This window comes from Syngnathus scovelli, chromosome 20 (genome assembly GCF_024217435.2).
Source record: "Syngnathus scovelli strain Florida chromosome 20, RoL_Ssco_1.2, whole genome shotgun sequence".
Classification (NCBI taxonomy): Eukaryota; Metazoa; Chordata; class Actinopteri; order Syngnathiformes; family Syngnathidae; genus Syngnathus; species Syngnathus scovelli.
The window spans coordinates 7,476,317-7,503,445 of record NC_090866.1 but is presented as its reverse complement, the minus strand read 5'-3'; the positions used below and the strand labels follow the sequence as shown (position 1 = coordinate 7,503,445).

Genomic DNA, 27,129 nt, shown 5'->3' with positions numbered 1-27,129 from the left:
GGTGGCTTTACCGAGTTATTGAAGAAATGTTCGGATTCTCTCCTAATTATGGTGCATAGATTTTTAGGCCATTATCAACTGCTTGTGAGGAACCTGTGACCTTGCTGCCTGAGGTCAAAGCAAGCGCTGAAAAGTGTTTGTTTTTACTATAATCAATAACATGCTTTAAGCTACAGCATTTTTATTTTTCTTATAATACATCGATAGCAGCCTGCTCATGTGTTGCCGCCTGATAATACAAATCTGCAGTTCCAATACCCATTTTGGTGGAAAAACATTGACACAGTTGTATCCAAATGTAATGTCAGGTAGGTCCATCTCCCCACAGGAAGTCATATGTTTCATGTTCCCAGCACCAACAACAGTAGCCTGGACTGGATTACTGCTTTTATTATGGCTGCCACTGCCAAAAAAAAGAAATTAAAAAAAAGAGTGAGATTCATTGTCACTAAATTGAGTTAATCCAGTAATCCCACTTTTATAAGCGATCCCAAAATTGACCTTTCTCCCTAGAAGGGAATGTCCAGAATTGAAAATTCAAAGTCTTCTTGTGCTTGACTGAATTCTGCTCAAGCTTGCCAATCACCAGCCTCCCCTCTTGCTGCCGTATAATCCTGGCAGGAGGGAGCAGCTTTAATGAGAGTTAAAAAAGCAACAGAGAAGAAAGACCTCCTTTGTGTGTGTGTTCTGCTTCTAATAAAAAAAAAAAAAGAGGCAAAGACAGAAGTATATTTGAATGTGCTGGGTGGAGGGAGGAGAGGACCGTCCCGGAAACCGCCAGCGGTGCCGCCCCGTGCTTGTAGCCGGACCATGATAGTGAAACTCCATCCAAAGGTAACACGGGCCTACCTAGAATCCCATGAGAAGCTACTGTAGACACGGCAGCGTGTTGGTTTCCAAACTCCGACAGGTTCTTGGATATGCCAAAACTTTACGGTGGAATTGTTAGGAATTCCATGTGTTTTGAAGCACGTTCTTTCCTTTAACGTTGATGGCGTCCCACACATGGCAGTGCACAAAGCCCAGCATTCATCTTTAGGTTCTTAACGCCCACTGCCCTGACTGCATGGAGAGCAGCAGCCAACATGACGGAGCACGACATAGGACTGATATTTCATGGAATGGAAACATAAGTCCTGAATGAACAGTGCTACCAACACACCTAGACAGTTTTTTAGCATCTGAAAGGTTAGTATTTGCAGACAACATGCTAGTGTTCGCAATTTGTCCCTCTCAATGGGGCTACAGAAGCAAAATGACCAATACAGTGACCCTCCGTTAGGGCATAATACAAGTGACAAACGTGTATGCACTGAGAGGAAAAACGGAAAAAAACTAAATAGGTTTTGCTTGATACAGTTCCTGATATTTTTTTTTAATAACAACTATTCTTAATTGTCACAAAAGTATGGAATCTTATTGTAGGATGATCTATTTCAGTTCTATCAATTTTATTTGCATGCAGCGTTAAATCTATATTTCACGGTTTTCTTGATAATAGTATTCAAGACTTAGAGAATATTTTATTTTAAAAAGTGTTGTAAATTGTACTTCCAATTCTTTTCTACAGGTGGCAGTGCTGTGTTTTACAAACTGATTAACAGTCAAATAACTGATGAAGAATAAACAGCCATGTTATTTGCATAATATATATACATGTATATATATTAATAATAAATATATATATATATATATATATATATTAATAATAAATATATATATATATATATATATATATATATATATATATATATATATATATATATATATATATATATATATATATATATATATATATAAATAAACTAATTATATAATATGTATGTATATATATATAATTTTATATTATTTATATAATCATTTATATACTATATATATAATTTTATTTTATTTTTTTATATATACGTATATATACTATATATGTATTTTTTTTATTAAAAAACTTGACCAAGTATAGTAAGGCTTTTTACAATAAAAAAAAAAAAAAGACCATGTATAGGAGCAAACAAGAAAAAACAATTTCTACTGTTATTCTAACTCTTGCTCTCACAGGCAAAATAAGATTTTTATTGAGTCACGATGATGATGATGATGGGATTTTCCATGAGTGAACGTGCCGGGAACATTGGCGAATGGTGAGCTCGGTGGCTGCCAACTGTGTGGGAAGAGTAGTCATCATTGACCGGCGCAAAAGAATCAGATAAAATGGGTGTTCTTTCTTTTATCCCTGAGAACTGGTGAACAAAGCTGTCAGAGTTATCACGGATAGCGCTCATTCAATGACATCATCCTCGAAGATCAAACGCCAGTTCAAATAAATCTCCCGGCACGAGCGAATTTATCAGTGCTTCATTAAAACCGTTGAAATGAAATGTTGACTTTTCCCTTTTAAGTCACTCGATACATCATTCAATTATCTTTATTTCACTTCCTGCTTCACTGATTTTGTAAAATAATCCCAATACATCATTTAGCTCTTGTTAAAAAGGTCAAACATCATTTTAAAACACATTTGATACTATCGAGCTCTGTATTGTGGGTAGACCACCAAGTGTGGGTGGATGATAAAAACAGCAACAAAGCAACATTGTGGAAGGTTTTGGAGTATCAGACACACATTTTCCTCTCTGATAAACGTCAGCAAAGGCCTGATTATCGACACAAAACGTCTTGGATTTACATTTTCAGTTAGGCGTGTCTATCCATGAATGCATTTGAAGTTAAGATACCAGCAGGCACCTCGAGCAAGCCAGACATCACTTGGATCACCAAATGCTCTTCTCATTCACTGTTATGTCTCCCTCATGCTTTTTAATAAATGCAGCAGCTGTGCAAAGTTTTTTAGATCTCCCGATTCCGACTTGCTTTTATTCGTTCGCTTCCTTTCAGATTGCGTTTGATTATTCTCACTTTGTTGTGTTGTCTGAGTACTGCAGTTGTGACTTCAACTTTATCTTTGGAAAATTCCTCTGCTCCAAAATTGGTACTTTACAGAAAAAGCTGACTGCTTGTTCTGTCATGAGGGAAAGTCTCTAAAGCAGCATCGTAGTCATAGTTACCCTCGGAGGGCCATTATGATCGCCAACATCTTCTATATACAGTATAGGCTACAAAACAAACTGATGAATAAGTATTTTTGAAATCAGAGACTAGGAAAAACTGTTCAAATATTTGAAAAAGACAAATGATTATAAAAATTGCAAGCGAAGTGGAGACAATTTGGAATTTTAGTAATACCACAAAGTCGATGCTAAATTTGTCTTCGCGGGCCACATAAAATGATGTGGCGGGCCGTATTTGGTCCCCGGGCCATGTGTTTGACACCTATTATCAAAGAGTACCGTATTTTCCGGACTATAAGGCGCACCTTCAATGAATGGCCCATTTTAAAACTTAATCCTTATATAAGGCGCACCCGACTATAAGGCGCACCGGACTATAAGGCGCACTGTCGTCTTTTGAGAAAATTTTAGGTTTTTAGGTGCGCCTTATAGTCTGGAAAATACGGTAGCTGAATAAACAAATATTAGAAATAGCGGTAAAAATGAACCAATTGAATGACTACTCATCAAGAGTGCACGATTACGGGCTCGGGTTGCTCAGGGTTACCCGCAATCGTAGCTCACAGTGTGAGACTCGGCGAGTTAACAATTGACTTGATGACATGGAGCGACAACTGAGCAGGACCTCTTCACGTTGCCCATTAAAACTTTGAGAGCACGACCTCGCCAGCTTCCCCTGCTGTGCATAGGAGAGGAACCCTGCTGGTTTGAGAACAGAGTGCTTCGAGCTGCCACTGCAGTGTTATCGTGTATGTTTAGCTGGATACCTGACACTAAATAAATACAGACAGAAATTAAGTTACCAAACATGTCAGTGTTTATATCTACCCTGACCTTTCCAAAATGGTTGATGTCCACATCATGCAATACAATCATGCTACACTTTCTCAATGCTGCTCTTGTGACATTTTGACAAACAGTCACAAGGTATTTATGAGTTCTGTGAAGTGAAAACCTGGAATCTTACATAATAAATATTTCAAGACATTTATGTGCTACCATGTAACATGAGATCATGGAAAAAAATGAAAGAGGTCATTATTCATATGATTTAGGGCACTGTGTCAAAGTCAAGGCCCGGGGGCCAGATACGGCCCGCCACATAATTATATATGGCCCCACGTAAGACAAATTGTGCATTGAATTCATATTTTAATACTACAATAACACATTGTTTTCACTCTTAAAAAATATTGCTACCAATTTTTATTACCATTCATATTTTTTAAACATTTGAACAGGCGATACTATAAAAAATATGAGACGTTCATATTTTGGTTGACAATTTTAATCGCCCTCCGAAGGAAACTATGACTACGATGCGGCCTGCGACAAAAATAAGTTTGACACCCCTGATTTAGGGGGTACAGCTTTCGTGCCTCCATTCATATTTAGACGTTTGCAATTGTAACAAATTGATAGTGTTTAAAAACTTCTAAAATATAAATATTGGGGTACATATGCTTGATTCTTGATTTTAATATAGGTTATTTCACAAGCAAGAAACCTACTTATATATAATATATAATATTATACAATATATTTATTTATTTAAAATATTATTAATTATATAAAAATATAAAATTTTATTTAATTATAATATAATAATGTTATATGTCCCCCATAACAGCGAATGATACCAACCTTGGTGTTTTTTACTGGACTGAAAGTAGTTGTGCCACTACAACTCTTCTGTATTCTCATCCGCGACGTGACCTTTTTCCCCACATAAATCAGACAGACTTAATATGTCTGGAAATATATTTCATGCTACACATTTGGAAAATGTGTAGAGTTCACTTTTGCCCTTTTCCTCCTTGCACGTGACTGAGTCTGTCTTCGGGGGTGGATGTTTGGTAAAGGCTGTACTGTATGTCTCCACATCATGCATCAATCAGTTTATCTGTGGAGGCGTTTTGACACTTACGCAATATTTCATGTCCCCCTACTGCACCCCTGCAGATCCAACTACTGTGATGTCGAGCCAGAGGAGAAGGAGGCAGAGAGGGGAACAAGGCCTCAATCCTTCCTGTCTTTAAATGGGAAACCACCATGAAGCTGGAAAGGTCAAATCTAAGATACAAAGGGAAAAAGTTTTTTTCAGGTACTGTTCATGGTCACTGTTTTTTACAAGTTCACTAATATTTTTGTATTTAAATCTGCATTAGAGTGACAAACACTGAAAAGCTGGAAGAGGAACAGACTGACAAAAAGGTTATCATAAAGTAGTTCACTGACGCTTTTGAAACAAAGTTTGTGTTTAGAGGCCTATAACCTTATTGTTTGAGTTTTAAGATGCTGTTTGACCTAAAAGCAGTAAAAAGACTAAAATGTGTTACCTGCTGAGATTTAAACCTCAGAGGGACAAATTTAGCAACCTCTGTGACTGGATGTCTTTGTAGAAAATAAAAACCTTCTGATTTCTGTGAGAGGACATCAACGGTTTGATTTTAAAAAAAAAAACTAAAAATTAAAGGCAAAAAAATCTATGGTGAATATGATATTCAATCATTCAACATCCAAAGTGATATTTTTTTATGCATTTTAGTTGATCACTACTAATTTTTTAAAATGTATCTTGAAAAATCACTTTAAAAAAAATAATCAAATAATTAATTAATTATAATACCTTAGGTGGACAGAAATATTTCAAAGAAATGTGTAACACCTAGAGTAAATAAATAACAGTAATTCAATTATGTAATAATAAATTCAAAGCACTTAAATTACCTCTGAAAATATCTTTTGCAAGTAATGATCACAATTTTCCAGCTTTAACAGATTAGTTCCAATACATGTGTCCCAAATTTATTTGGCACATGCGAGGAATGTAGCGCATCAGCTGAACCACCGAGCGTCTCTTTAAAGCGATGATTCATGGGACGCACTCTTTCAAGGTGTAAGATGATCAAAGTTGTGCAAGAGGTCTGCTTTTCTTTTACGAGTGTGTGTGCACCCGGATTGGCATGTTCCGATAGTGGTATTCTATTTTCCACAAGCTCACATCTGTGTTTGTTAATGGCCCGAACCCATGCTTTACTCAATATATGTGGAACAGAGAGAATAATATCGCTATCAGTGACGTATGTAATTACTTTCACTACGGTCAAATGATTTTTATTGCTGTTCTGGTCAATATAAATATGCCAAAATGTTAAATGTACCTGGCTTTATGCCCCGGGGCAATGAAACCTGTTCTTATTTTCAAAGCACACAACAATTTAATTTGTAGCTCTATTTATTTAGTTGTCCTTTTAGGATACAAGCACATGTTTGTTGTTGTTGCCAGAAGCCTTACTAATGGATGTTACATTTTGTTAAATGGACTATGACGGTGCCACCAAACAAAAGTTGATCCGGGGAGGGAAACAAAAAAGGAAGCTCTTATCCAGTCCCTGGAGAAAATATTCACCTTTTCTGCCACAGGGGTCAAAGGTCAGTTCATTGCTACCAAGGTTCCTGTTTGTTCAGTCGGTCACCACCTGGATCTGTTTTTAATGCTGAGGTTGACGTCACTTGTCAAAGATATTTGTCAAAGATATTTCTACATTCGTCATTTCAAAATTTGTTTTGTTTTATTTTAATGTTGACGCTACATAGAACGATTTTTGTTATCGGTCCCTTGTTGCATTGATATTAATGGTGGGTAATCTGAATCCAATGATACCTAATGTGTTTTTCAAAATGCTCCTGAGAAGTTCAAGTAGCACTTTTTTTGGTATAACGCCAAATACACTCTTGACTCATGGTCATAAACAGTAACTGAATCGTCGTCACCTTTCGGCAAAGTCTGCAGCTGACTCAGACATCTGCTATGAATTGATCCCTCTGTATTTCCTACTTTGCACTTGGATGAGGATATGCGTTCCTGAAAATGAAACCAAGTGCTGTCTGGCGGCTTTGGAACACAATTTGATCAAACAAGGGCTCGCTAGTCATAGCTTAGTTGACAGTGGCTGCTGAAACTGCAGAACATTGAAAGGAACCAAAAAAGTGTCAGGGGCACATTTATATTCTGAACATCAGAGGGTGACAGAGAAAAAAAAAATAATAATAATAATAAAATATAAACTAAAATATATATAATAATAATGTATTATTATTATATTATATTAGTATATATTAGTATAGTATATATATATATATTATTTATTTTATTTTTTTTTAATATATAAAATAAATTAATCATATTAATTATAAATATATATATATATTTTAGTGGCTAAATAATCACAGATTTTTATGTACAACCAAAACACTAAGGATGTGTACATTTACTCAGTCTCTCCACATAACAGCATTGAAGACAATCAATCCACCCCCCAGTGGGAGTCCCAAGCAATACTTTGTCATGTAGGGAGGAAACCATATATATGTCTTTAAAGAATGCCTCGTCCTCGCTGACCTGTACATCCTGTTCTTGACACCGGGAGACTCGTAACTGTCCTAACGTCACGTCACCGCAAAAGACCTCTGACACCTGCTGCAAACACTTTTTGTGTGGTGGCATCTGTACCACATTAGGATTCATGTTGTTAAATAGCACCACAAAGATCATGGAAAAGTTATAAAGTACAAAAATAAATTGATAGGATCCATCATTGATGCGTGTTTTAAATTCAACCAATCAGAGGAATAAAAATGGCCGGACCAATCAGAGAATGAAAAAAGTTTACTTGATTAGAAGTTGGTGTCTACCCTTGACACTAGAACTTGATGCTCCAAATCAATTCCGATAAAAGCCTTTCAGTTTCAATTAGATCACACCAGTTTAATAATCTGATTTGACTTGAGCCTGAATGCTTTGTATAAACTCTCACTAGCACCAGATTTATTATACTAGTTTAAGGAGTCATAACCTTAACATGACTCTTGTGTACACGTTTGTTAAAATTAACTAAAGCGAATTCACATGGTGGACTGCACAAAAAAAAAAAACAAGCACACACTTTCTGCGCACGGACACACACGCTGATGTAACGCCAGGGATGATCTCATCCTGAGAGATGATGTCAGACTTCAGATTAAGACTTTCGCTACTGTAACTGTGTTTGCTAATTTAAAAGCCAGGAGGGCTTTCAGTGCGTGTGGGTCGATATTCAGTTAGATTTTTTTTTGCATCAGCTCACAAAATCATTCAAGCAAATCTCTGCAGACATTTGAAAAGTAACTTGGTCATTTCTCTTTTCAATGATGTTTATTTCAAAATAATTGCTCCTCAAGGCTTTTTTTTCTTTATCATTTCAAAATTCATCTCCTTGCATTTTCTGTAAAGTGTGATTTTTTTTTTTTTTATTCTGCAACTCTGGGGCTTTTTTGGGTGGGGATGGGAGGGGTTATTCCCCCTCCCCCGAGAATCTTTTGTCTCCTGGGTGTTCCCTGACTAGCTTGCCTGCTTCACTGGGTCTTCCCCTCCTTTCGCTTTCATCTCAGCTCACTCCGAATCACTGAGACGATCATTTTGATCTTACTTCCTCCTCACCCTCCCCCCCCCTCCATCCTATTCTCTCCTCTCACTCAGTATTCACTCTGTCATTGGCGGTGTGAGCTCATTTCCAGGACATGCACGCATGCACTTCCCATCAGTGACAGCGACGAGGGGGAGAGAAGGGAGGCGGCGACGGGACACACCCTTATGTGACCTGGTGCCTCTCTCTCGCTCTCTCATTTGCCCCCCCCCTCCCCTCACTCTTTTACTTGCAGCTCTTTCATCGTGTGTGTCAGTGCATGGTGTGGTGACATCATTTAGCTTGTGAGCGGAATACAGCATCAAAGGGTGTGACCTGCTTTCCTTTCCTGCACATGCATTTTATTTGTTTGCAATTTTATATTTGCACTTTAGGGCTAATTATTCCATATGAATTTTTGCATGACCTATATTTGTAGTAGTCCTATTTAGTAGTGGTTGCATCATTATTGGAGGCATAAATGTATTATACAGATGTGATGAGTCCAACAATGATAATGAAAAAAAGAAAATTGCTTGTTGAGTGAAAAAGATAATTTAATAGGTCCTTCATCTATTGTGCATTTGAAACAAGGGATCTTTGATTAATACAGTGAATTTTCCTTCAGGTGCCTTTTTCACACTGCACTTAGTTTTTTTTTTTGCTGTTCACAATGATGCCCTTTGGTAAGCTAACCCATATGTGGAAGTAGTTGCTAAAGGACCCATTAGGAAGTAGAACTGTGTAGAACCTCCGCGACCTGCAAAACTTTAATAGTTGCAGTACATGCATATTTTTTGCAGACTTTAGTACTGCCCAACCTGAAAAGTATTCTGAGGTCGCCATGGTAATGACAGATGCTATTTTCTTTCTTTTAAAAATTGCTATCAAAAGTATTACAAAGTTGTCATTTTGAAGCCAAACACTTTTTTAATACATAAGTTAATGTAGCAAAGTCTTGTTGTTGCAAGAATATGTTTATGAGAATTAGCCAACAGTAGCATATGTTTCTCTCTACAAACGCCTCCAACTTTTTCAGTGTTTACAATTAGGAGTTAAATAATTGAGCATCCTGTGTGCATCTTCCTTACTGACACACGTCCATGCTTGACTATTTCCCGACATGCCGCCGCCACCCATCCCCTGCATCCCCTGAAAATGCACACACCCCTGCGCTAGATGATAAAACACCGATTGTGCCACCCACCCTTCAATGACGACACAAAGAGCCGAGGGCCCTCCCTCCTGCATCCGTATTCTCCTCTCTGATTGGACGAGAACCCTGGATGCTGGCAGAGTCCCTGACCAATAAGACTTCTCCAAGGTGATGTCATGGAGGCAGCAGTGATGCTGTTGCTGATGCTGTTGCCCGGTGCCTGAATCTGTGCTGCCAGACCGGAGGAAACCAAAGTCGCCAGTCCAGCATCAGCAAAGACTCTGCCAGCAGGGGGGTGAGTCTCAAATCTTATATCATAAATGATTACATCTCTATTTTCATGAAGGAATTTTATTGAAGATTTTTTTAATATAATGACTAAAATATGCAATTTCATTCATCAGTGCGATTGAATCGGGGTGTGGGTGATGGGGAGAATGATGAGAGCTCGATGTGCCCACAAAGTGTGTGTGTCATTTATTATTGATAATCCATATGTGAGGATGTGGCTTTGTGTCTGATTTGGGGGTGTAAAGGTAGAACAAGGGCGAACAACAGGAATGTGTGTGATGTATGTGTATGCAGCAAAATGGGTGTGTGTCTGTGGTCATGGTGGTTAAAAGTTCACTCGTTTGATATTTAATCTTGCTTTTAAATGATGTAATCGTCAGTGATGGGTGTATATTTAATGAGAAAGGGGACATTTTTTTGTGAAATTAAAAAAAAAAAGGCTGCACTTTAAATTGTCCCACTTTATGAGTGTCATGGGTTGTTTCTTCATAAAGGTTCATAATGGCTGGACTGTGTGCACTTGGGATTTTATTGTAGTTAAAACATTGTGAGAATGATTTTTTTATACCTATTAAATATAATATTTTTGAAAGGATAGTAGGCTTTCCGTGTATAATAAATGTATACTTTTTTTTGATCGTGGAAGGTTGAGCAAAATATTCAATTTCATAATTGTGTAATATTCATGAATAATTAGTTTTTGAGGAACTATATGTAGAAATGCTAAAAAGTAAAATATTTATTTATTTAACAGGGGACAATGGACAAACTTTTAGTATAAGCAACTCATATACTGCACACATTGCTGTGATTCACTCAAGGAATATTTTATAAAAGGAGCCAACTGTTATTGAAAAACAAAAGGGAATTTTAAAAAGTGGCTGACGATGTAGTGCTTCATTTGATTCCCACTTTGTCAGTACCAGACATTGCGAGAGTGCTGCATCATAAATCTTCCCCTTTACATGTTTTCGATTCGATTATCAAGGGTGTACCCCGCCTTTTGCCTTAAATCCGCTGGGTATAACAAATGAATGGGTGATTATTATGGCTAGATTACACTGTCAAGGCGTGCTTAATGAAGTGCCTTTTGTATTTATTGACAAACAAAAGATGAATGGTTTCCTTCTTGTCCACCAGGAAGCGAGGCATTGATTTGAAACCTTGGATCTTACATCAAAGAGAAGCGGCTGTGTGATTCATGTCGACATGCAATAAAAAAAAAATGTAATTTTAGTTATTACGGAAAATTACAGTCGCTTTGTTGTTTTACTGAAGATTTGAGATATTGAAACAGTAAATCACAAGTAATAATAGGAATAAAATTATAATAAAACTATGCTCACTATTGTATGTGTGTTGATCATGGCAAATTGATCCAAAATGTTTTTCAGTGCATTATTTTTTGTTATGATTGAGTATTGCGATCAGGTTGTATATCATCTTCCTTATAAATGATTTACTTAAAGTGACGGATCGTTATAGCGATGTAACCTGCTTTAAAAAGTCTCATCATTGATTAAATTGAACTACTCCTGTGATGTCTGAACCACTTTTATCTTAGCCTTGCCTATGGTCAAAAGTAATATTTAGTATTTCTGTATGAGTCACTGCTGGGTATGAATATCTAAATTCTCATCATTTCTCCAGGAAGTTCCTGATAATGATTATTTAACATTTCTCCTAAAAACTCTCCTGCCAATAATTAGGAGTGTGTGCGTGTGTGTGTCAGTGTGTCTGTGTGTGTAAATGCAATTCATTATTCATTCTCACTTTCTCGGTTGGCTTCTCTCTGTCTTTAATTAAACTGTCAGAAGCTCCCTGGCAGGAGAACTAATACATCTCCCTGTTCTTCTTAGACTTGTCCTTTCCTTTTCCACTTTTATTGTTCAGATGAAGCTTTTGGAACTGGAGAAAGTTGCAAGATTGCTCTCCTTTTTTTAATTTTGTCATAATTTGTTCCTCTGCAGACTGAAAAGGATCTCAGACATCCTTCAGAAGCAACATAAGCACTGAGAAGATGACTCTTGCAGGTAGGTTGAAAAGTGTTGTTTTATCATGATAGCCATCCAATCTGTTGGTATTACTGTAAAAATGAACTGCTTGTTTCTGTCTACCCACCAGCCTACAAAGACAAAGTGAAAGAGCTCCCCCTGGTGTCTCTGTTTTGCGCCTGCTTTAGACCACAGAATCTAGAGAAGGCCACATACAAGGCAGAAGGTAAAGCACATCTTCAACATAATCTGACATTAAATAAAAACTAAAGTCAAAGTTAATCATCTTTACATCTCAGATGCAGTGGATTTGGGATGGAGTGCCATTAAGGAGGTGGAGGTCAAAGAGTTGAACAAGAGGGCATCGGGTCAGGCCTTCGAGGTCATCCTGAAGCCGCCGTCATTTGATGGCTTACCAGAACTCAACGCATCTATGCCTCAGCGCAGAGACCCATCCCTGGAGGAGATCCAGAAGAAGCTAGAGGCAGCTGAAGAGAGGCGAAAGGTGGGAAAGGCAAATTATACACAGTGACATCTCTGTCACTGTAAATAATACAACCATATACACAGCACAATAACAAAGTTTTCACAACTACTTACTATTTATTTTTGATTGACTTTGATTTGGCCACCCCTGGCCACCATGTAGCGCCGCCCCTGCGCAACTGTTAATTTTATGTTGAGAGGAATAAATAGTGAAGTTTTCCATTCCACTGTCAGATGGGATAGGCTTTATATGGAACTATTGAATTTTCCAAAATATCTTGGAATATAATATAATATAATATAATATAATGAATTAATTAATTTAAATGTTTTTTTTTTACTGTTTATTAATTACATATATATATATTTTTTTAAAGTACAGTAATATTATTACTGAGTAAAATGAAAATTGGAATTACTTAATTACCAAAAAAAAAGACTATATGCTATACGGCGCTGGACTTGTCTGTGACAACAGCGTTAACAAAGCCAGATGGACAAACTCAAACACTCAAGCGTAACCTTGGCATTGAACTGGCCTCTGTGCGTTGACTGATTTATAAAGGGAAAACGGTTGGCAAGAGATAAGAGGAAATAGGGAGGGTCTGCTCGGGTGGATGGAAATAAAGGGAGGAAGAGGGAGAAAGGAACGATGAAGACAGACATAAAAAGGCCAGTGATACAATGACACACACACACATAGGTGCTCATTTCAATGAGCTTTTCGGAAAGGGGAGGAGAAGGTGAGGTGAGATAAATTATAGCCCCTTCCGTTTTTATGTTTATGCAGCAAGACATTCATTTCTGCTTAATATTCTGTTTTGCTCAGCATGCACGGATAAATTGTACCAGTCACCATCAGTATGAATATTTTGTGACATGATCTGTTGACTGCATCTCATAAGTTCTACATGCATCTGCAGTGTCAGGAGGCCGAGCTGCTGAAGCACCTGGCGGAGAAGCGGGAGCACGAGCGAGGGGTGATCCAGAAGGCCTTTGAGGAGAACAACAATTTCATCAAGAATGCCAAGGAGAAGTTGGAGCAGAAGATGGAGGCAAACAAGGAGAACAGGGAGGCTTTGTTGGCCGCCATGTTGGAGAGGCTGCAGGAGAAGGTACGAGTGACATCATTATTTGAACATTTAGTAGAGCGTTTGTCGGTATTCATTTTGTCACCGTGGCGACTCCACTGAAAATTTACTTTCTTTTCCTCAACAATCTTGAAATATTCATGAAGGCGAGCTGAGACATTAGCTCATCCTTAATGTATTAATGAATGCAAAAGGTCTGATGATGCCACCAATCGTTCCTCTGTTTGCTCTGCAGGACAAACACGCGGAGGAGGTGAGGAAGAACAAGGAGCTGAAGGAGGAGGCCTGCCGATAGATGAGCGCAGAGAAAGAAAGGCTGATGAGAGAAGAGGTCCACAAAGAGTAGATAGAGATGGTTTGTGTTTGATTTTTTTCAAAATCAGCAGTGCAAAGCGATCCAGGAAGGAAAAAAAAAGAACTCATAAAGTGACTCAAAAGAAGAGAGAAGTAAGACTTTCATATTTGATGTATGTCAGAATGAGCTGTACAAAGAAGCTTAACTTAATGTTGAACAAAATTCTCTTCTTTTTTTTTTTCAAGATGATGGTGGACGGGGCATTTTAAGCAACATTTCATGTACCGAATAGAGAGGATGCGAGCGGTATCCAAAATATTGCTGACTATTTGCATTTTTTAAAGAAGTCGCATAATCATACATCAAATTTTCTGCAGGCCTCATGTGAACTGACATGAATCAGTAAAAAATAATTGAATAATTGAATAGAAGGATCAAAATGATATTACTAAAATTGTTCCTGCTTTTATAATTAATCCGCTTAATTCTTAGTTTTTTCGTACCGCAGACTAACTAGCCGAGCTTGGGGCTAACTGCCTATTTAGTGAGTAGCAGGGTAAAGGAAATTAGCGAGCACACACGTTTAGCTTTTGCGCCTTCTGTATATAAAGTAAAAGCATTCTTACCAGGGATATGAAATGTGAAAATGATTCATTTCAAGTTAGAATTTGTCACCGTTTGGGATTTATCACACTGTTTAGAATTTGGGAGTTTAAACTGCTGTATTTTGCAATTTTCAGGGTCTTTTAGCGGATTCAGTGTAGTGTAGTTGCTAACTAGTCTCAAACATATACAGCACGGATTGCACTCTTATTTTATCAAGCACAACTCAGAAGCACACATACATACATGACAGATGAAATAAACATGTATTTCGGTGATTTGGATGCAAAGTTTGAGGGACGGTTTTGTTGGCATTCCTCTTCGGCATGTGTCGCTGTGCTCTGTGAGTTTGTGAAAGATACAAAAAAAAAAAAAAGATCAGAAAAGATTGATGTCATTTGCTTAAGTTGTCGAGTTATATGGCTTTTCTTGAAACGCTGAAAATGTTTGCACAGTAATTTGGAAAAACTGTGTTGATTTGAGTGTATCCATTTGGCATGGTCAGTAAAAAAAAATCAGCTTGACTAAATTCTATTGTGTTGGTGGTTGTCATTATTTTTATTTATTTCATGATGTCACTGGTAAATTTTCATCCATATGATCATGTTAGAATATAAATATATAAAAAAATATGAATGAATGAACGGACGAACGAACGAACGAACGAACGACTGAATGAATGAATGAATGAATGAATGAATGAATGAATGAATGAATGAATGAATGAATGAATGAATGAATGAACGGACAGACGGATGGATGGACTGATGGATGGACTGATGGATGGATGATAGTGTTGGCTCGTGAGTCAACATTTCGTTCAAAAGAACGATTTTTTTTCAGTGGACGAGAGTGAACGAATCACTTCCTAAAGTTCTTTTTTCAGTTCATATGACTTCAACCAGTAGGTGTCAGTAATGCGCATTGAAGCTGGTGCCACCTCGCCGTAAAACAAAACGAAGAAGAAGATGACGTAACTTCCTGTTTACGAACGAGTCGTGAATTGCATTTCCTGTTCCCCAACTGAACGGATTTGTGAGCGAACGAGTCCGTGAGTGAGTGATTTGCAATTCCAGGTCGTCGCGCATCAGTCAGTGAACGTGTTGCGTCTCCCTCCTGGCGTGAACTATGTAAGGCAGAATGTCGATTTACGATTTGCCAAGGAAAGAAAGAACCACGCACTGAAACACCACTTCTTTTATGCACGTTTTCGCCAAGCTAACGGCTAACTTTATTGCATCTATCCAAGCCTTGTACCTGTCCAGGACCAGGAAACGTGCAAGTAACATCTCTACAGACCCTTCTCACCCAGGCTGTTTGAACTACTCCCCTCCGGACGGCGTTATAGAGCTCTGTACGCCAAAACCAGCAGACACAGAGACAGCTTCTTCCCCCAGGCTGTTGCTCTGATGAACTCACACCACTCTTAGAGTCTCAGAGTCATTGCTGTGCAATAACATCCTGCTCTCCACACCTTTTTTGAATTGTCTACAATGTTTGTACTGTGTCCTCTCTGCATCCATTGCAGCCTGGTCATCCTGGAAGAGGGACCCTCCCATCTGTGGTCTCTTCTCAAGGTTTCTCATTTCTCCTAGTTGGAGTTTTGAGTTTTTCCTTGCCCTCCTGGGAGTTTAAGATCAGGGGATGTTTGAGAATATTTGTCATTTTTCACATGTCCTGAGTGTTGTTAGTCACCTTAATGTTGAACAGAGGCTGTGATGTACCGAAGTCAAATTCCTTGTTTGGCACACTCAAACATGGCGAATAAAAACTCTTGAATCTTGAATGAAAGAATGAAGAGATTATGCTTCTCTTTGGGTAATCTTGATTTTATAACACTTATAGTAGTTTTTAAATAACGTGTATGCATATATACGCCTAAATATTGTTATCCAAAATATCTACTGCAATTTCACATTAGATTGCTGGTTTGAAATTTACTTTTATTATTTTATTATTATTATAATAAACATTTATGTTAAAACTTGTCTGGTGTTTTTTTCCTTGTTTTTATGATATAAAATGAAATTGTTTTATATGACAATATTTATATGTTTTTTTTTGTCCCCCAAAATAAAGAGCAAGTAGTCAAATACACATTCTTGACACGTACAAAAAAATGCTTAAAGTTATTAGGTACACTTGAAAATGGTGGTGTACCTAATGGAGTGTCCGTGTGACGTCACAGATCAACCAGCCAATCAGGAGGTGGGGGTGAGGGCGGGTGTGGCAATTTTCACTTAAACCAGGGGTGTCGACCTCCAGTCCTCGAGGGGCCGCGTTCCAATATGTTTTCCAAGTGACCCTCGTTAAGTGCAGGTGCGTGAAAAGTTTTAGCCACTTTCACGTTCAAAAGGAGCTAAAAGTTTTCACGCAGGTGCACTTAACGAGGGAGTCTTGGAAAACATGTTGGAATGCGGCCCCGAGGACTAGAGCTTGACACCTGTGACCTTTGACCATGATATTTCCCTAATAAAGTGTCCTGTTATCAGGTACACTTGAAAATGGCGGTGTACCTAATGGAGTGTCCGTGTGATTCCCTCGTTAAGTGCAGGTGCGTGAAAACTTTTAGCTCCTTTTGAACCTGAAAGTGGCTAAAACTTTTCACGCACCTGCACTTAACGAGGGTCACTTGGAAAACATATTGGAACGCGGCCCCGAGGACTAGAGCTTGACACCTTTGACCATGATATTTCCCTAATAAAGTGGCCTGTTATTAGGTACACTTGAAAATGGCGGTGTACCTAATGGAGTGTCCGTGTGATTCCCTCGTTAAGTGCAGGTGCGTGAAAACTTTTAGCTCCTTTTGAACGTGAAAGTGGCTAAAACTTTTCACGCACCTGCACTTAACGAGGGTCACTTGGAAAACATATTGGAACGCGGCCCCGAGGACTAGAGCTTGACACCTTTGACCATGATATTTCCCTAATAAAGTGGCCTGTTATTAGGTACACTTGAAAATGGCGGTGTACCTAATGGACTGTCCGTGTGATTCCCTCGTTAAGTGCAGGTGCGTGAAAAGTTTTAGCTCCTTTTTAACCTGAAAGAAGCTAAAACTTTTCACGCAGGTGCGCTTAACGAGGGTCACTTGGAAAACATATTGGAACGCGGCCCCAAGGACTAGAGCTTGCCACTTGTGACCTTTGACCAGGATATTAACCCTAATAAAGTGGCCTGTTATTAGGTACACTTGAAAATGGCAGTGTACCTAATGGAGTGTCCAAGTGATGTCACAGATCAATCAGCCAATCAGAAAGTGGGGGTGAGGGCGGGTGTGGCACTTTTCACTTTCAGTTAAGCTTTGACCATGATTTTTCCCTAATGAACTGCCCTGTATACATCACAGATCAAACAGCCAATCAGGAGGTGGGGCTGAGGACTGTGGCTACATTTACTAATGAAAAAAAAATTGTTGAATAGTTGAAAGAATTGCAAACTAAGAAACTTTTTTTTTTTATTTTTATTTTTAATACATCTTTTTTATTTTTTGAAGTTTCAAGCTCAACACATTTATTTTCAGTTTCAAGTTTTATTTTTTCATGTACAAGTTTTTCATCTTAAACAACTGGAGGGGAACATAACACATAGACACATGAACAAAATCACCCAATTATATGACATTTTACAGATATCACCAAAGATTTCTTACTAGTAAGTACTCAAATGAAGGCTTTCTAGCAATATACTTAAATTTATATGGGCTTGTTAACATTACAAGAAAAGAGTACACAAAAAGTATCAAATAGACAAAATGATTACAGCTTAGTAACAATGAAAGTGACAAGCAAGTCAAACAGTGCGCCTTATGCATGTACAACCCACTGTGATCGTTTGTATTTCTAGTCTGAACTTCATTTTCTTTTTCTTCTTCTTCTTTGTCAAGTTGCTATTTGACCTTCGGTTTGAAACTCTGCAATGAGATGGAGAAATATGTGGGTCAAGTTAATATGACTACCAATTTTTTTTTAATAGGGGCAGCTAATAAAAAGCCTGCATTACATCACATGTATGCAATACATGTAATATTTTAAATAAAAAAAATAATTTAAAAAAAATAACTAATATAAATAAATAAATAAATGCAGAGGTTCCCACCTGTGCAGAACCAAGACCTGGTACTTGATAGGTTTGACCTCCAAGGTCGCATCCTCCTCTCCACTGTCTTGGTTGAGACAAGCGGAAGTTAGACAACGCGCATCGGAGAGCACCCGGGGGAGACGAGATGGCACAAGGGACTCTCTGGAGAAAAAGATTGGTTGAAATAGCGCCACAAGAAAATAACCACGACCCAGAACTGGTAACCAGAGCTGGCTCGTGGTATAAGCTGTTCAAATATATGTACAAAGATTTACGTACTCTCCAAAGCCCAAACTATTCAAGTTAATTTATTTTAAAGAAACAAGAAATAAGCCAAACATCAAACCGATTTAGATACACGCTTTGAACGTACCTGAATGTCTAATCGTATTGTATAGCATTTGTATTATTAGTCATAGGCGCGATTCAGAGTTCAAATTTTGAAGTTTTCTATGTATCTAGTTATAGAAATTATTATTGGTAATACAATTATATAGCCTAGTAGGTTCCATTATTACATTACCGTAGTGTTGTATTGACAATACAAATTAAGTGATACAATGAAATGTCAGTTTGAAATAACATGATTTATTTTTTCATGAGTTTTAACTTTAAATCCACCTGTTTCTGGACCTAATCGTTAATTCAAAAATATTACTAAAGATATTACTATATTAGATGTAATATTATTTATATTAATATTTGAAAATCCAATGTGCTAGGGAAAATAAATCAGCAGAATTTGGGCCAAAACTTTAAAAAGCTATTAGTAATTGTATTTTTGAATTAAAAAAAAAAATGCAAATGTTTTGATTTGTGTTATTTAAATTGAGTCAATATGTCTTACTTGTAAGTCCAGGGTGAGAGAGAGATGTTGGCAAAATTTGGGATGGAATCAGCGATCATCAAATCGCCTGATTCATGCAGCAAATTTTCCACCACCAGTTTCACTGTCCTTCTCTTTTGTCCACCTTTACGACCCACCCGGACTTTGTTTGGTGGGCCTCCGTCGGTGGCGTGCAGTGCAGTAGCCAGACCCAGAAACAAGACAACTCTTAACTAAAAAAAAAAAAAAAAAATCAAATAAAATCTCAGGAACAATATTTACAAAAATGAACACATTAGTTGATAATCAAAAACAAAAAGACTTGACTTACCAAAAGCATCATCGCACGGTCCAACTTCACAGAAAGCTTTTTTATTGTCTTCTACACAGTCCTTTTATTGGCTCGTTTTTTTTATTTTTTTTATTTTAAAACCACTCGCTTGATGAGCAAACCAGATTAAACTTTGTTTGTTCTTCCCCCATCACAACACTCCCAACAACCCACGTATAATGTTTGTTGTGGTCATGAATTAGCCAAACTAGTTCAAAGACCATGTGACATATCAACGTGCATCTCGAAACAGAGGAAGCTGTAAAATGGAGCACTGCACCTTGCAACCTTCTACCGAGCGGCTGAGTCATGAAGTATTCAAATGTTAAAGATAATGAAAGTAGATAAGCGAGATTTTGGTGGAATGGCACCATTATTATTATTTTAGCAATATTATTTTCATATACATTTTATTATATTATATTTTTAGCAATTATTTTAAAAATAAAAATAAGCAATGCTTTAGCCAAAATATAGTGTATGAAAAGTTAATCTGCCAATTTATCGTTTACAGTACCCAGGAGATGCTATGAAGGTGTGACATTACATAAACTTTCATATCCCACACACCTTATGAATCATGCGATAGACGATGACATGACCTAAAAAAAAAAAAAACATTCATGTCATCTCAGGGGTTACAGAATGACAGCAACACATTTAGACTACAAAAAAAAAAATGACTCATGTGGCAGACATCTCTGCTTTGCAATCAGATGTTCTGGGTTCAAATCTCACTGTGATCACAATTTCTTCACATTTTAAATTGTTGGCTCATACGAAATGTATTCATCTGTCATAATATTTGACCTCAGTGAAAATTCAACCTTGAGTCATCAGAGGAAAAATTAAACAGTTGGGGAAAAACAAAATTGAAAAGAAAATAAGATGACATTATAAGATGTTGATTATCTTTAGAAAAAAAAAAAAGCACAACTTTAAATAAAAAATTAACAAGCTCTTTCTTTTGAGACATGGGTGGTATGAGTCATCTGTGGCTTTCTAAGCTCAAGACTTTGCATCCTGGATGAAGGTGGTAGCAAATACATTCTCTTATGCCGACTGATCAAAACTATAGATAAGCACAGATCACAGGTGGAAGTCAGTTAAGGACATTGGTTGTAGTTGTGCCAGTTGTGCATCAATTTGCACAAATCCGCTCATCCTTGAACCTGAGACGTTAAGAAAAAAATTAATACTGTAGCACAAATGGACACACAATATTTCATGAATGAACTAAGCAGGTAAAGATCAGGATAGCAATCAATATTGAGGATAGAGTACTTTAAATCAAATAATAAATGATAGCCACTGTGTCCATTTATGACTTTAAATAATATAACCAATAATTAAGGTAAATTTAAATTACTACTATTATTTTTATTAATGTTTTTGTGTTCATGTCAGAAGGCCATAATCTGTTTTTTTTATTATCATCTAAAGGAAAATAATATATCTTCATGTGAGCAGAAAAGGCACCTCGAGCCATGACTGGGGTTTCTACAGCAAGTTAAAAATTTTATGACTTTTTAATGTGAATTAAAATTTAAGACCAAGTTCAATAATGTTCCCACAGTGCCATAAATAAACTTGCCTTGTTTACATAAAGCGCTAGAGTTTCATTTAGAGTTTCCACATTTAGAGTTTCCACAATCGTCATGTTAGCTGGAGTCATTCTCTCTCTATTTTTTTTTTTTTTTTTTAAAGAATGTAAATTTTGAGACTTCAGACTATTGACAATCATAAAATCCTATATTTCTAAGCAGGGATATGTTTCAACTTGCAGCCTTGATGAGAAATAAGCGGTACTAAAAAAGGAAAGGATGTTTAGTCATTCAAAATTTGATTGACACACACAAAAACAAAATCTCTAAAATTATAAACAACTACGCAGAGTAGCTATTGGAATAAAAGAAAAAAAAAACAGTGTACAAATGTATTTTTATTCTTTTTTTTTTCCAAATTGCTTCCACTCTATTTACAGGATTCAAAGGGGGAATTGTAAATGATTGCGTTAATATGAAAAATACAGAAGGAACAAGCTGGAGAAACCCCAGAAATTCTTTAGAAGTCCATGGAACATAATTGACAGATTCAGAATTGACCTGTTCTCAGATGAGGAAGATGATGTCATCAGCCACCATGACCTGGTTATCATCCTGCATGCGAGTCAAAGCGGCGCGGACCTCCGCCTTGGTGAAGCGCACCTGACGTTCTTTGTTGATGCCGTCCATCAGCACCTGCATCTTTACCGACTGAGCGTGGCCAGACTGGAACACGGCCAACAGGGACGACTTGAACTCCTTCAACCTAGCGAGAGAAATATTCTGTTGGAGTTCATGTTATTTTTCATCATTTCAAATTTAAGGCACCCACCTTTCAGGAGAGAGCTCAGCGACCTCAGCCGTTTGTCCCTCCTGCTCCTGCGTCCGCTTGGCTTTTTTCCCTGCAGAGGCCTGAACTGAACAGCACAATGACAATGTGAGACTTCCCAGATCAAATAAAATTCGGAAAATAAAGCTAACAATCGAATTAATAAAAATGTCTCCGGTATTAGTTGAATTTCTGTCAGTTTACGTTAAGAAAAAAAAAAAAAAAAAGTCCTTTGTGTCACCTTTGTTAATGAATACACTTACTCTCAGGGACTTCCTGCTCTTCACTGAAGTCATATGGACTGTATGGCTCGCTGCCCTGAGATCCACGGCGCGCCCTTCAGGACAAATAGGTTATTGCAAGCAGCTGAAAAAACGAATTGCAAAAACACTGGAATTTATGTGTACCTCTTTGTCTGAGATCTCTGCGACTGCTGAGTAGATGCCTCCTCTTCCGCCTCCTCTTCATCCGAGCCAGAAGCATGTTGCTTTCTGGAACGTTTCTTTTCTTTCTCGAGCACCTGCATAAAAGCATAGATTTGTCACATGCTGCTAAAAAAAAAAATTCGACTTGCTATCAGCGCTACCTTGATCTGCACAAACCTTCTTGAAGTAAGCGAACTGGACGAGCTCAACGGCAACCTCAGAGTCTTCAATCTCAACCACTTTGCTAATGCGGGCCTTGGCGTGAGCCGTGGACAGACGGATCAGGGTCTCCAGCGTACGAGCCGTCACTGGAGACGTCTAAACAGAAAACAGGACATTTGAAAATTGCCTTCTTTTACTTCGCAATGTCAAATCGATTATTTCTCAGCCCGACTACTCACTCTGGCAATATCAGCACTCAGCTGCTCCTGGCTCCTCAACCTTGAGTACTCTTCCGCGATATGATTGGCCGCCTCCTCCGTCAGCACCGGCGTCACCCCCTTGGCGATGTGGATGTACTTTCTCATAAATTCTTTGCTGACAATCTTCTCTCTGAAAGATTCCAAATCTGTCACATTAAGCCATTCAACAACTTGAGACACAAATGAGAATGCTGAAAGACGATTCGATCCAATTGGGTAATCATCAATGGAAGCAAAATCGGCGATGGACTCTTTTATAGTTACACAAATGAACAAAATTAGGATTCTACCTCTTTTTTTTATTTCCATGCAGCAGGTTGTTGTGTTTCTCAAAGACCTGCAGCTCTTCGTGCTCCTGCGCCACAACATCCGGGTCGTCTGTGGCCAGGACGTCGACTGAGCCGCCTAGAGCCATTGCTAAAACATCATCATGAATAAATAAATAAATAAATAAGCGGAACCTTCATGTCAAAAGGTTTATTTTCTAGATGAAGCCGAGTCACAGTACCTGCACCCTCCTGCTCACGGGGGTCACGATAGCGGTGCATCCTGAGGACGTGGTCAGAAATCTCCCGGTCCTGCTCCGGGTCCATCTGATCCAGCACGATGAAAAGGAGATCGAAACGTGACAGCAAGGAGTCCTGCAGTCCGATGTTCTCCATGGGGGTCTTGTACTGGTCATACTATGAGAACAAAATAGGCACAAGGTGAGTGTGTACTGATCAGGACACGACATGGATTCTTTCTCTAACTCACTCTGCCGTAGACAGGGTTGGCGGCCGCCAGAACAGAGCAACGGGCATTAAGGCGGGCATGGATGCCGGCTTTAGCAATGGTGACTCGACCCTGCTCCATGACCTCATGGATGGCCGTGCGGTCCATGTCGGACATCTTGTCAAACTCGTCGATGCACACCACGCCGCGGTCAGCTAGCACCATGGCGCCGGCCTCCAGACGGCGCTCCCCTTGAGGCGGATTGAAAGATTAAATCAATCTGATCGGACAAGAAAGAAATCAGTGAGTTCCTACCGGTTTCCTGGTCAGTTGTGACAGCGGCGGTCAAGCCAACCCCAGTGGAGCCCCGTCCAGTGGTGGGGATTGCTCTGGGTGCGGTGTGGAGAACGTAACGCAGAAGCTGAGATTTGGCAACAGAAGGGTCACCTGAAATAGATCAATGCGCAACAATATATTACTTAAAGGTTGGAAAATTGCATTTGCAGTCATTTGTTCTACGTGAATCCACACAGTATTCTCTAATATTGTGTGTATGGAATTAATATGAATCCTCCTTTGTGTGTACCCCATTGAAGCAAGGCTACTTCTCGTACCAATGAGCAGAATGTTGATGTCTCCTCTGAGTCGCGAGCCGTTTTCCAGCACCTTCTCCACCCCACCAAGCAACATGCAGAGAATTGCCTTCTTGATGTATTCGTGGCCGTGAATGCTGGGGGCCAGTGAGCGAGCCAGCTGATCGAAAACATTCTGGAAGAAAGCAGAAAAACGAGCCTGTTAATTGAAGACCGCTAAAGAATGTAACGCTGCCGATATTAATCGATTAGCAAATTAATCGACAACTATTTTAAGAATCGAGGAATCATTTAGAGCAATTTTACATATTTACAGTTCATAAGAATGATTAAATGAAGTCATTATGAACGCCAGGACTGACATGTCAGTGACTTACGGCAGAGCGACTGCGACTGAAGTTTCGAATTTTGCTGATGTCTTCAGCATTGAAGGTTGGCGACACTTCCTTGCTCATCTGTTTGACATGACAGGCGATCATGATAGTCCTAGGCCCCAAAAAAAAAAAAAAGAATATATAAAAAAGAAACGTAATATCTTTGTACAGTGCAAATCAAATCAGTAGTGTTAGCAAAAAGTATTAATCGAGGTTCTACCTGAATGTCCCAGATGTAAAGCCTCCCTTCTTTCCAGGCAGGCAGCGGTACGTTCCGATGACCTGCACTCTATCTCCTGGTTTGACCACGTCCACTAAGTCATTATCCAGAATGATGTCCACAGAGCGAGGCAACTGGCCTGCCGGGGCTTTCTCCGGCATCTCCTGAACCGTGATGGTCTGGTGGTCCTTGTAGACAGAGAGTCCGAACTCTGTTTCTAGCGGGTTGTTCTCTTCGTCCTGTTTGAAAGGACCCGAGAGGGAAGATTGAGGATTGATACAAGCGTCTCCCACTGATAGAAGAGAGCAAAAGCTAGCATGTGTTTATATACCTTGGTGGGGTAAATGGAATTAGAAGGGAAAGCATCCAAAGAAGTCATATCTGTGTACTTCCTCTCCATGGTCTTGTTGGTGGCGGGGCAATAGTGGACACTGCGCACAACTTTGGGGCGCACGAGAGAACCTAAGACAAATTGAGGGAGTATTACATAAAAAAAAAAAAAAAAAAAAGTATGCTTTAAACTTGACAGATATCACAAAAGACACTCACATTTGGTGATGATGCCCTCCACACAGAGCATGCTGCCCAGCAGCCTGGAGGTGAGCGTCCTAGGGGTGACGTGCTTGGTGCCGAAGCTTCCCTCCAGGCCGATGTTGAACTCCTCGTACTGTTTGGCATAGGTGGCGTCCACCGAGGCCACCACGTCCTTCAGGGCCAGCTGGAAGGCCATTAGCTCTTCAAAAGCATTGTTCATCAACCTGGAAGAAAGAGTGAAACACTAAGCAAGGTGCACAAGTTATTGAGCAAAAGTATTGGGACAGTTCTATTCTATGCACATTGATATTGCAATCTAATACACAAATCTTTTATGTTTTTTAAAACAAACATTTATTGAATTAACATGCATTACAATAAACAATATCAATTAGATTTTATTAAATTGTTCAGCCTTAACAGAATTGATGGAGAGTCCCATAACCCATAATTCTTTCAGAAACACATACTTGACAAAAAAAAAATGTCACGTATGTTTATTATACTCACTTTGCAGCCCGTGCTTCATTGCGTCTCCTCAGGTCGTTAATGTTGACGATGAGACGAGACTTGTTCTCGCTGATCATATCACGGACTTTGCTTTGGTAAACGGCCTGGTCTTGCTAAATTACAAAAAACAAAATGCACGTTTAAGTTTCCTCTCAACTATTGAAAAACAACCAAGACAATTCTAAAATCGGTAACATGAATAAGCTTATTTCTTAAACCAATCGTCACTAACTTAATTTGCACATCTCGATTAATATAACAACGTGAGGCACATTATGGTGATCGGGCTAACATAATTCAACTTACATCATCGTCCAGAAAGTCCAAATAATCTCTCTGTGCCTCCCTCATCGAAAGGTCATCTATAACATCGGTAGCCATAATGCAAGAGTTGGAGTTTATTTAGCTGGGGAGGGAAAAAACGCTATTAAATGCCAAACAAATCCGACCGATGTGCAGCTTTCTGAAGACTGTCCGCACAATGAAGAATTTTCGCGCCACGCCGTCGTGACGCAACAAAAACGTAACATGGGATTGGTCGATACAGTTCCGTGTTCGCTACGGCTACATTACAGATGTCCAATGACAGTCCTTTGTGTGTCCATGTGACCCAGCCCCACGAAAAACTCCCGCGAAAGTAAAACAGGAAGCGAGTCCCGATGAGGAAAGCGCAAGAACCGTAAACTAGCAATTTCAGTATTGTCCAGAAGAGGGCGACCTGCTTATTTTCCTTATTCACTTGTCACTGCATTGCACTGTCGATTTCGAAACATTTGTTTGCGAAGATAATATTGCACGCACTTTAACAACACAACCACACACGCGCTACTCTAAATCCCCACAGTGAGAGATTTTTTTTTCTAAATAAATATTCTTCCTTAGTATTGCATAATAGGGTGTATGCATGTCATTTTGGTGGAGTGGATTTTTTTCTGATGTAAATAATCTGCCATGACTCAAGCACTTTTGGGAAAACACCTTATGATCTCTGCCTCCACGGGATTTGTGAGTAATGTAGTTAATTTTATTTGTCTGAGAATAAACGACTCAGAAAATGTATGGATGGGTGGCTGGATGGATGTTTTTTCATGTTAATTATTGTTTTGTTTTTTAGGTAGACTTGTGTTTAACTTCAATATATTATCGTGGGACGTGTTTCTATTATTTCTGCTCATTCAGCAACAAACTATTGCAAGCATCTCATATCCACATTCCTACATTTTTCGACTGATTCGCCTTAATAATAATAATAATAATGGTGAATAACTGGCATTTCAAAACACAACAAAAGATGTCGCCATGCAT

General features: G+C 38.6%; 4 protein-coding genes across 5 annotated transcripts in view; 2 read left to right on the top strand and 2 right to left on the bottom strand.

The window, feature by feature from the left end:
- LOC125989750 (saccharopine dehydrogenase-like oxidoreductase) overlaps positions 1–6,043 on the top strand; it is a 73,276-nt gene extending 67,233 nt beyond the window's left edge. The window contains exon 16 of one of the 2 annotated variants that reach the window (XR_007488712.2): positions 5,025–6,043. The gene's annotated coding sequence lies outside the window, so the exon portion shown is untranslated. The remainder of the gene's footprint in view (positions 1–5,024) is intronic. The other variant, XR_007488713.2, reaches the window with a different exon arrangement.
- Positions 6,044–9,749: 3,706 nt separating this feature from the next.
- Positions 9,750–14,954, top strand: stmn4 (stathmin-like 4). Its single transcript, XM_049756032.2, has 6 exons — positions 9,750–9,960; positions 11,927–11,989; positions 12,081–12,176; positions 12,250–12,455; positions 13,360–13,551; positions 13,763–14,954. The coding sequence occupies exons 2-6, from the start codon at positions 11,977–11,979 to the stop codon at positions 13,820–13,822; spliced, it is 567 nt and encodes a 188-aa protein (XP_049611989.1). The 5' UTR covers positions 9,750–9,960; positions 11,927–11,976; the 3' UTR covers positions 13,823–14,954.
- Positions 14,955–17,870: 2,916 nt separating this feature from the next.
- Positions 17,871–21,426, bottom strand: il17a/f3 (interleukin 17a/f3). The gene is made up of 4 exons (XM_049756479.2): positions 19,660–21,426; positions 19,350–19,561; positions 18,521–18,664; positions 17,871–18,335 (listed from the first exon to the last, which is right to left on the bottom strand). Exons 1-4 carry the CDS (start codon positions 19,669–19,671, stop codon positions 18,215–18,217), a joined length of 489 nt encoding a protein of 162 aa, XP_049612436.1. The 5' UTR covers positions 19,672–21,426; the 3' UTR covers positions 17,871–18,214.
- Positions 21,427–21,583: 157 nt separating this feature from the next.
- mcm3 (minichromosome maintenance complex component 3) lies at positions 21,584–26,329 on the bottom strand. The gene is made up of 17 exons (XM_049756476.1): positions 26,131–26,329; positions 25,825–25,937; positions 25,330–25,538; positions 25,112–25,242; positions 24,781–25,019; positions 24,564–24,672; positions 24,208–24,361; positions 23,909–24,040; positions 23,636–23,844; positions 23,388–23,562; positions 23,170–23,296; positions 22,859–23,009; positions 22,635–22,775; positions 22,440–22,552; positions 22,296–22,369; positions 22,036–22,120; positions 21,584–21,969 (listed from the first exon to the last, which is right to left on the bottom strand). The coding sequence occupies exons 1-17, from the start codon at positions 26,203–26,205 to the stop codon at positions 21,771–21,773; spliced, it is 2,436 nt and encodes an 811-aa protein (XP_049612433.1). The 5' UTR covers positions 26,206–26,329; the 3' UTR covers positions 21,584–21,770.
- Positions 26,330–27,129: the final 800 nt, after the last annotated feature.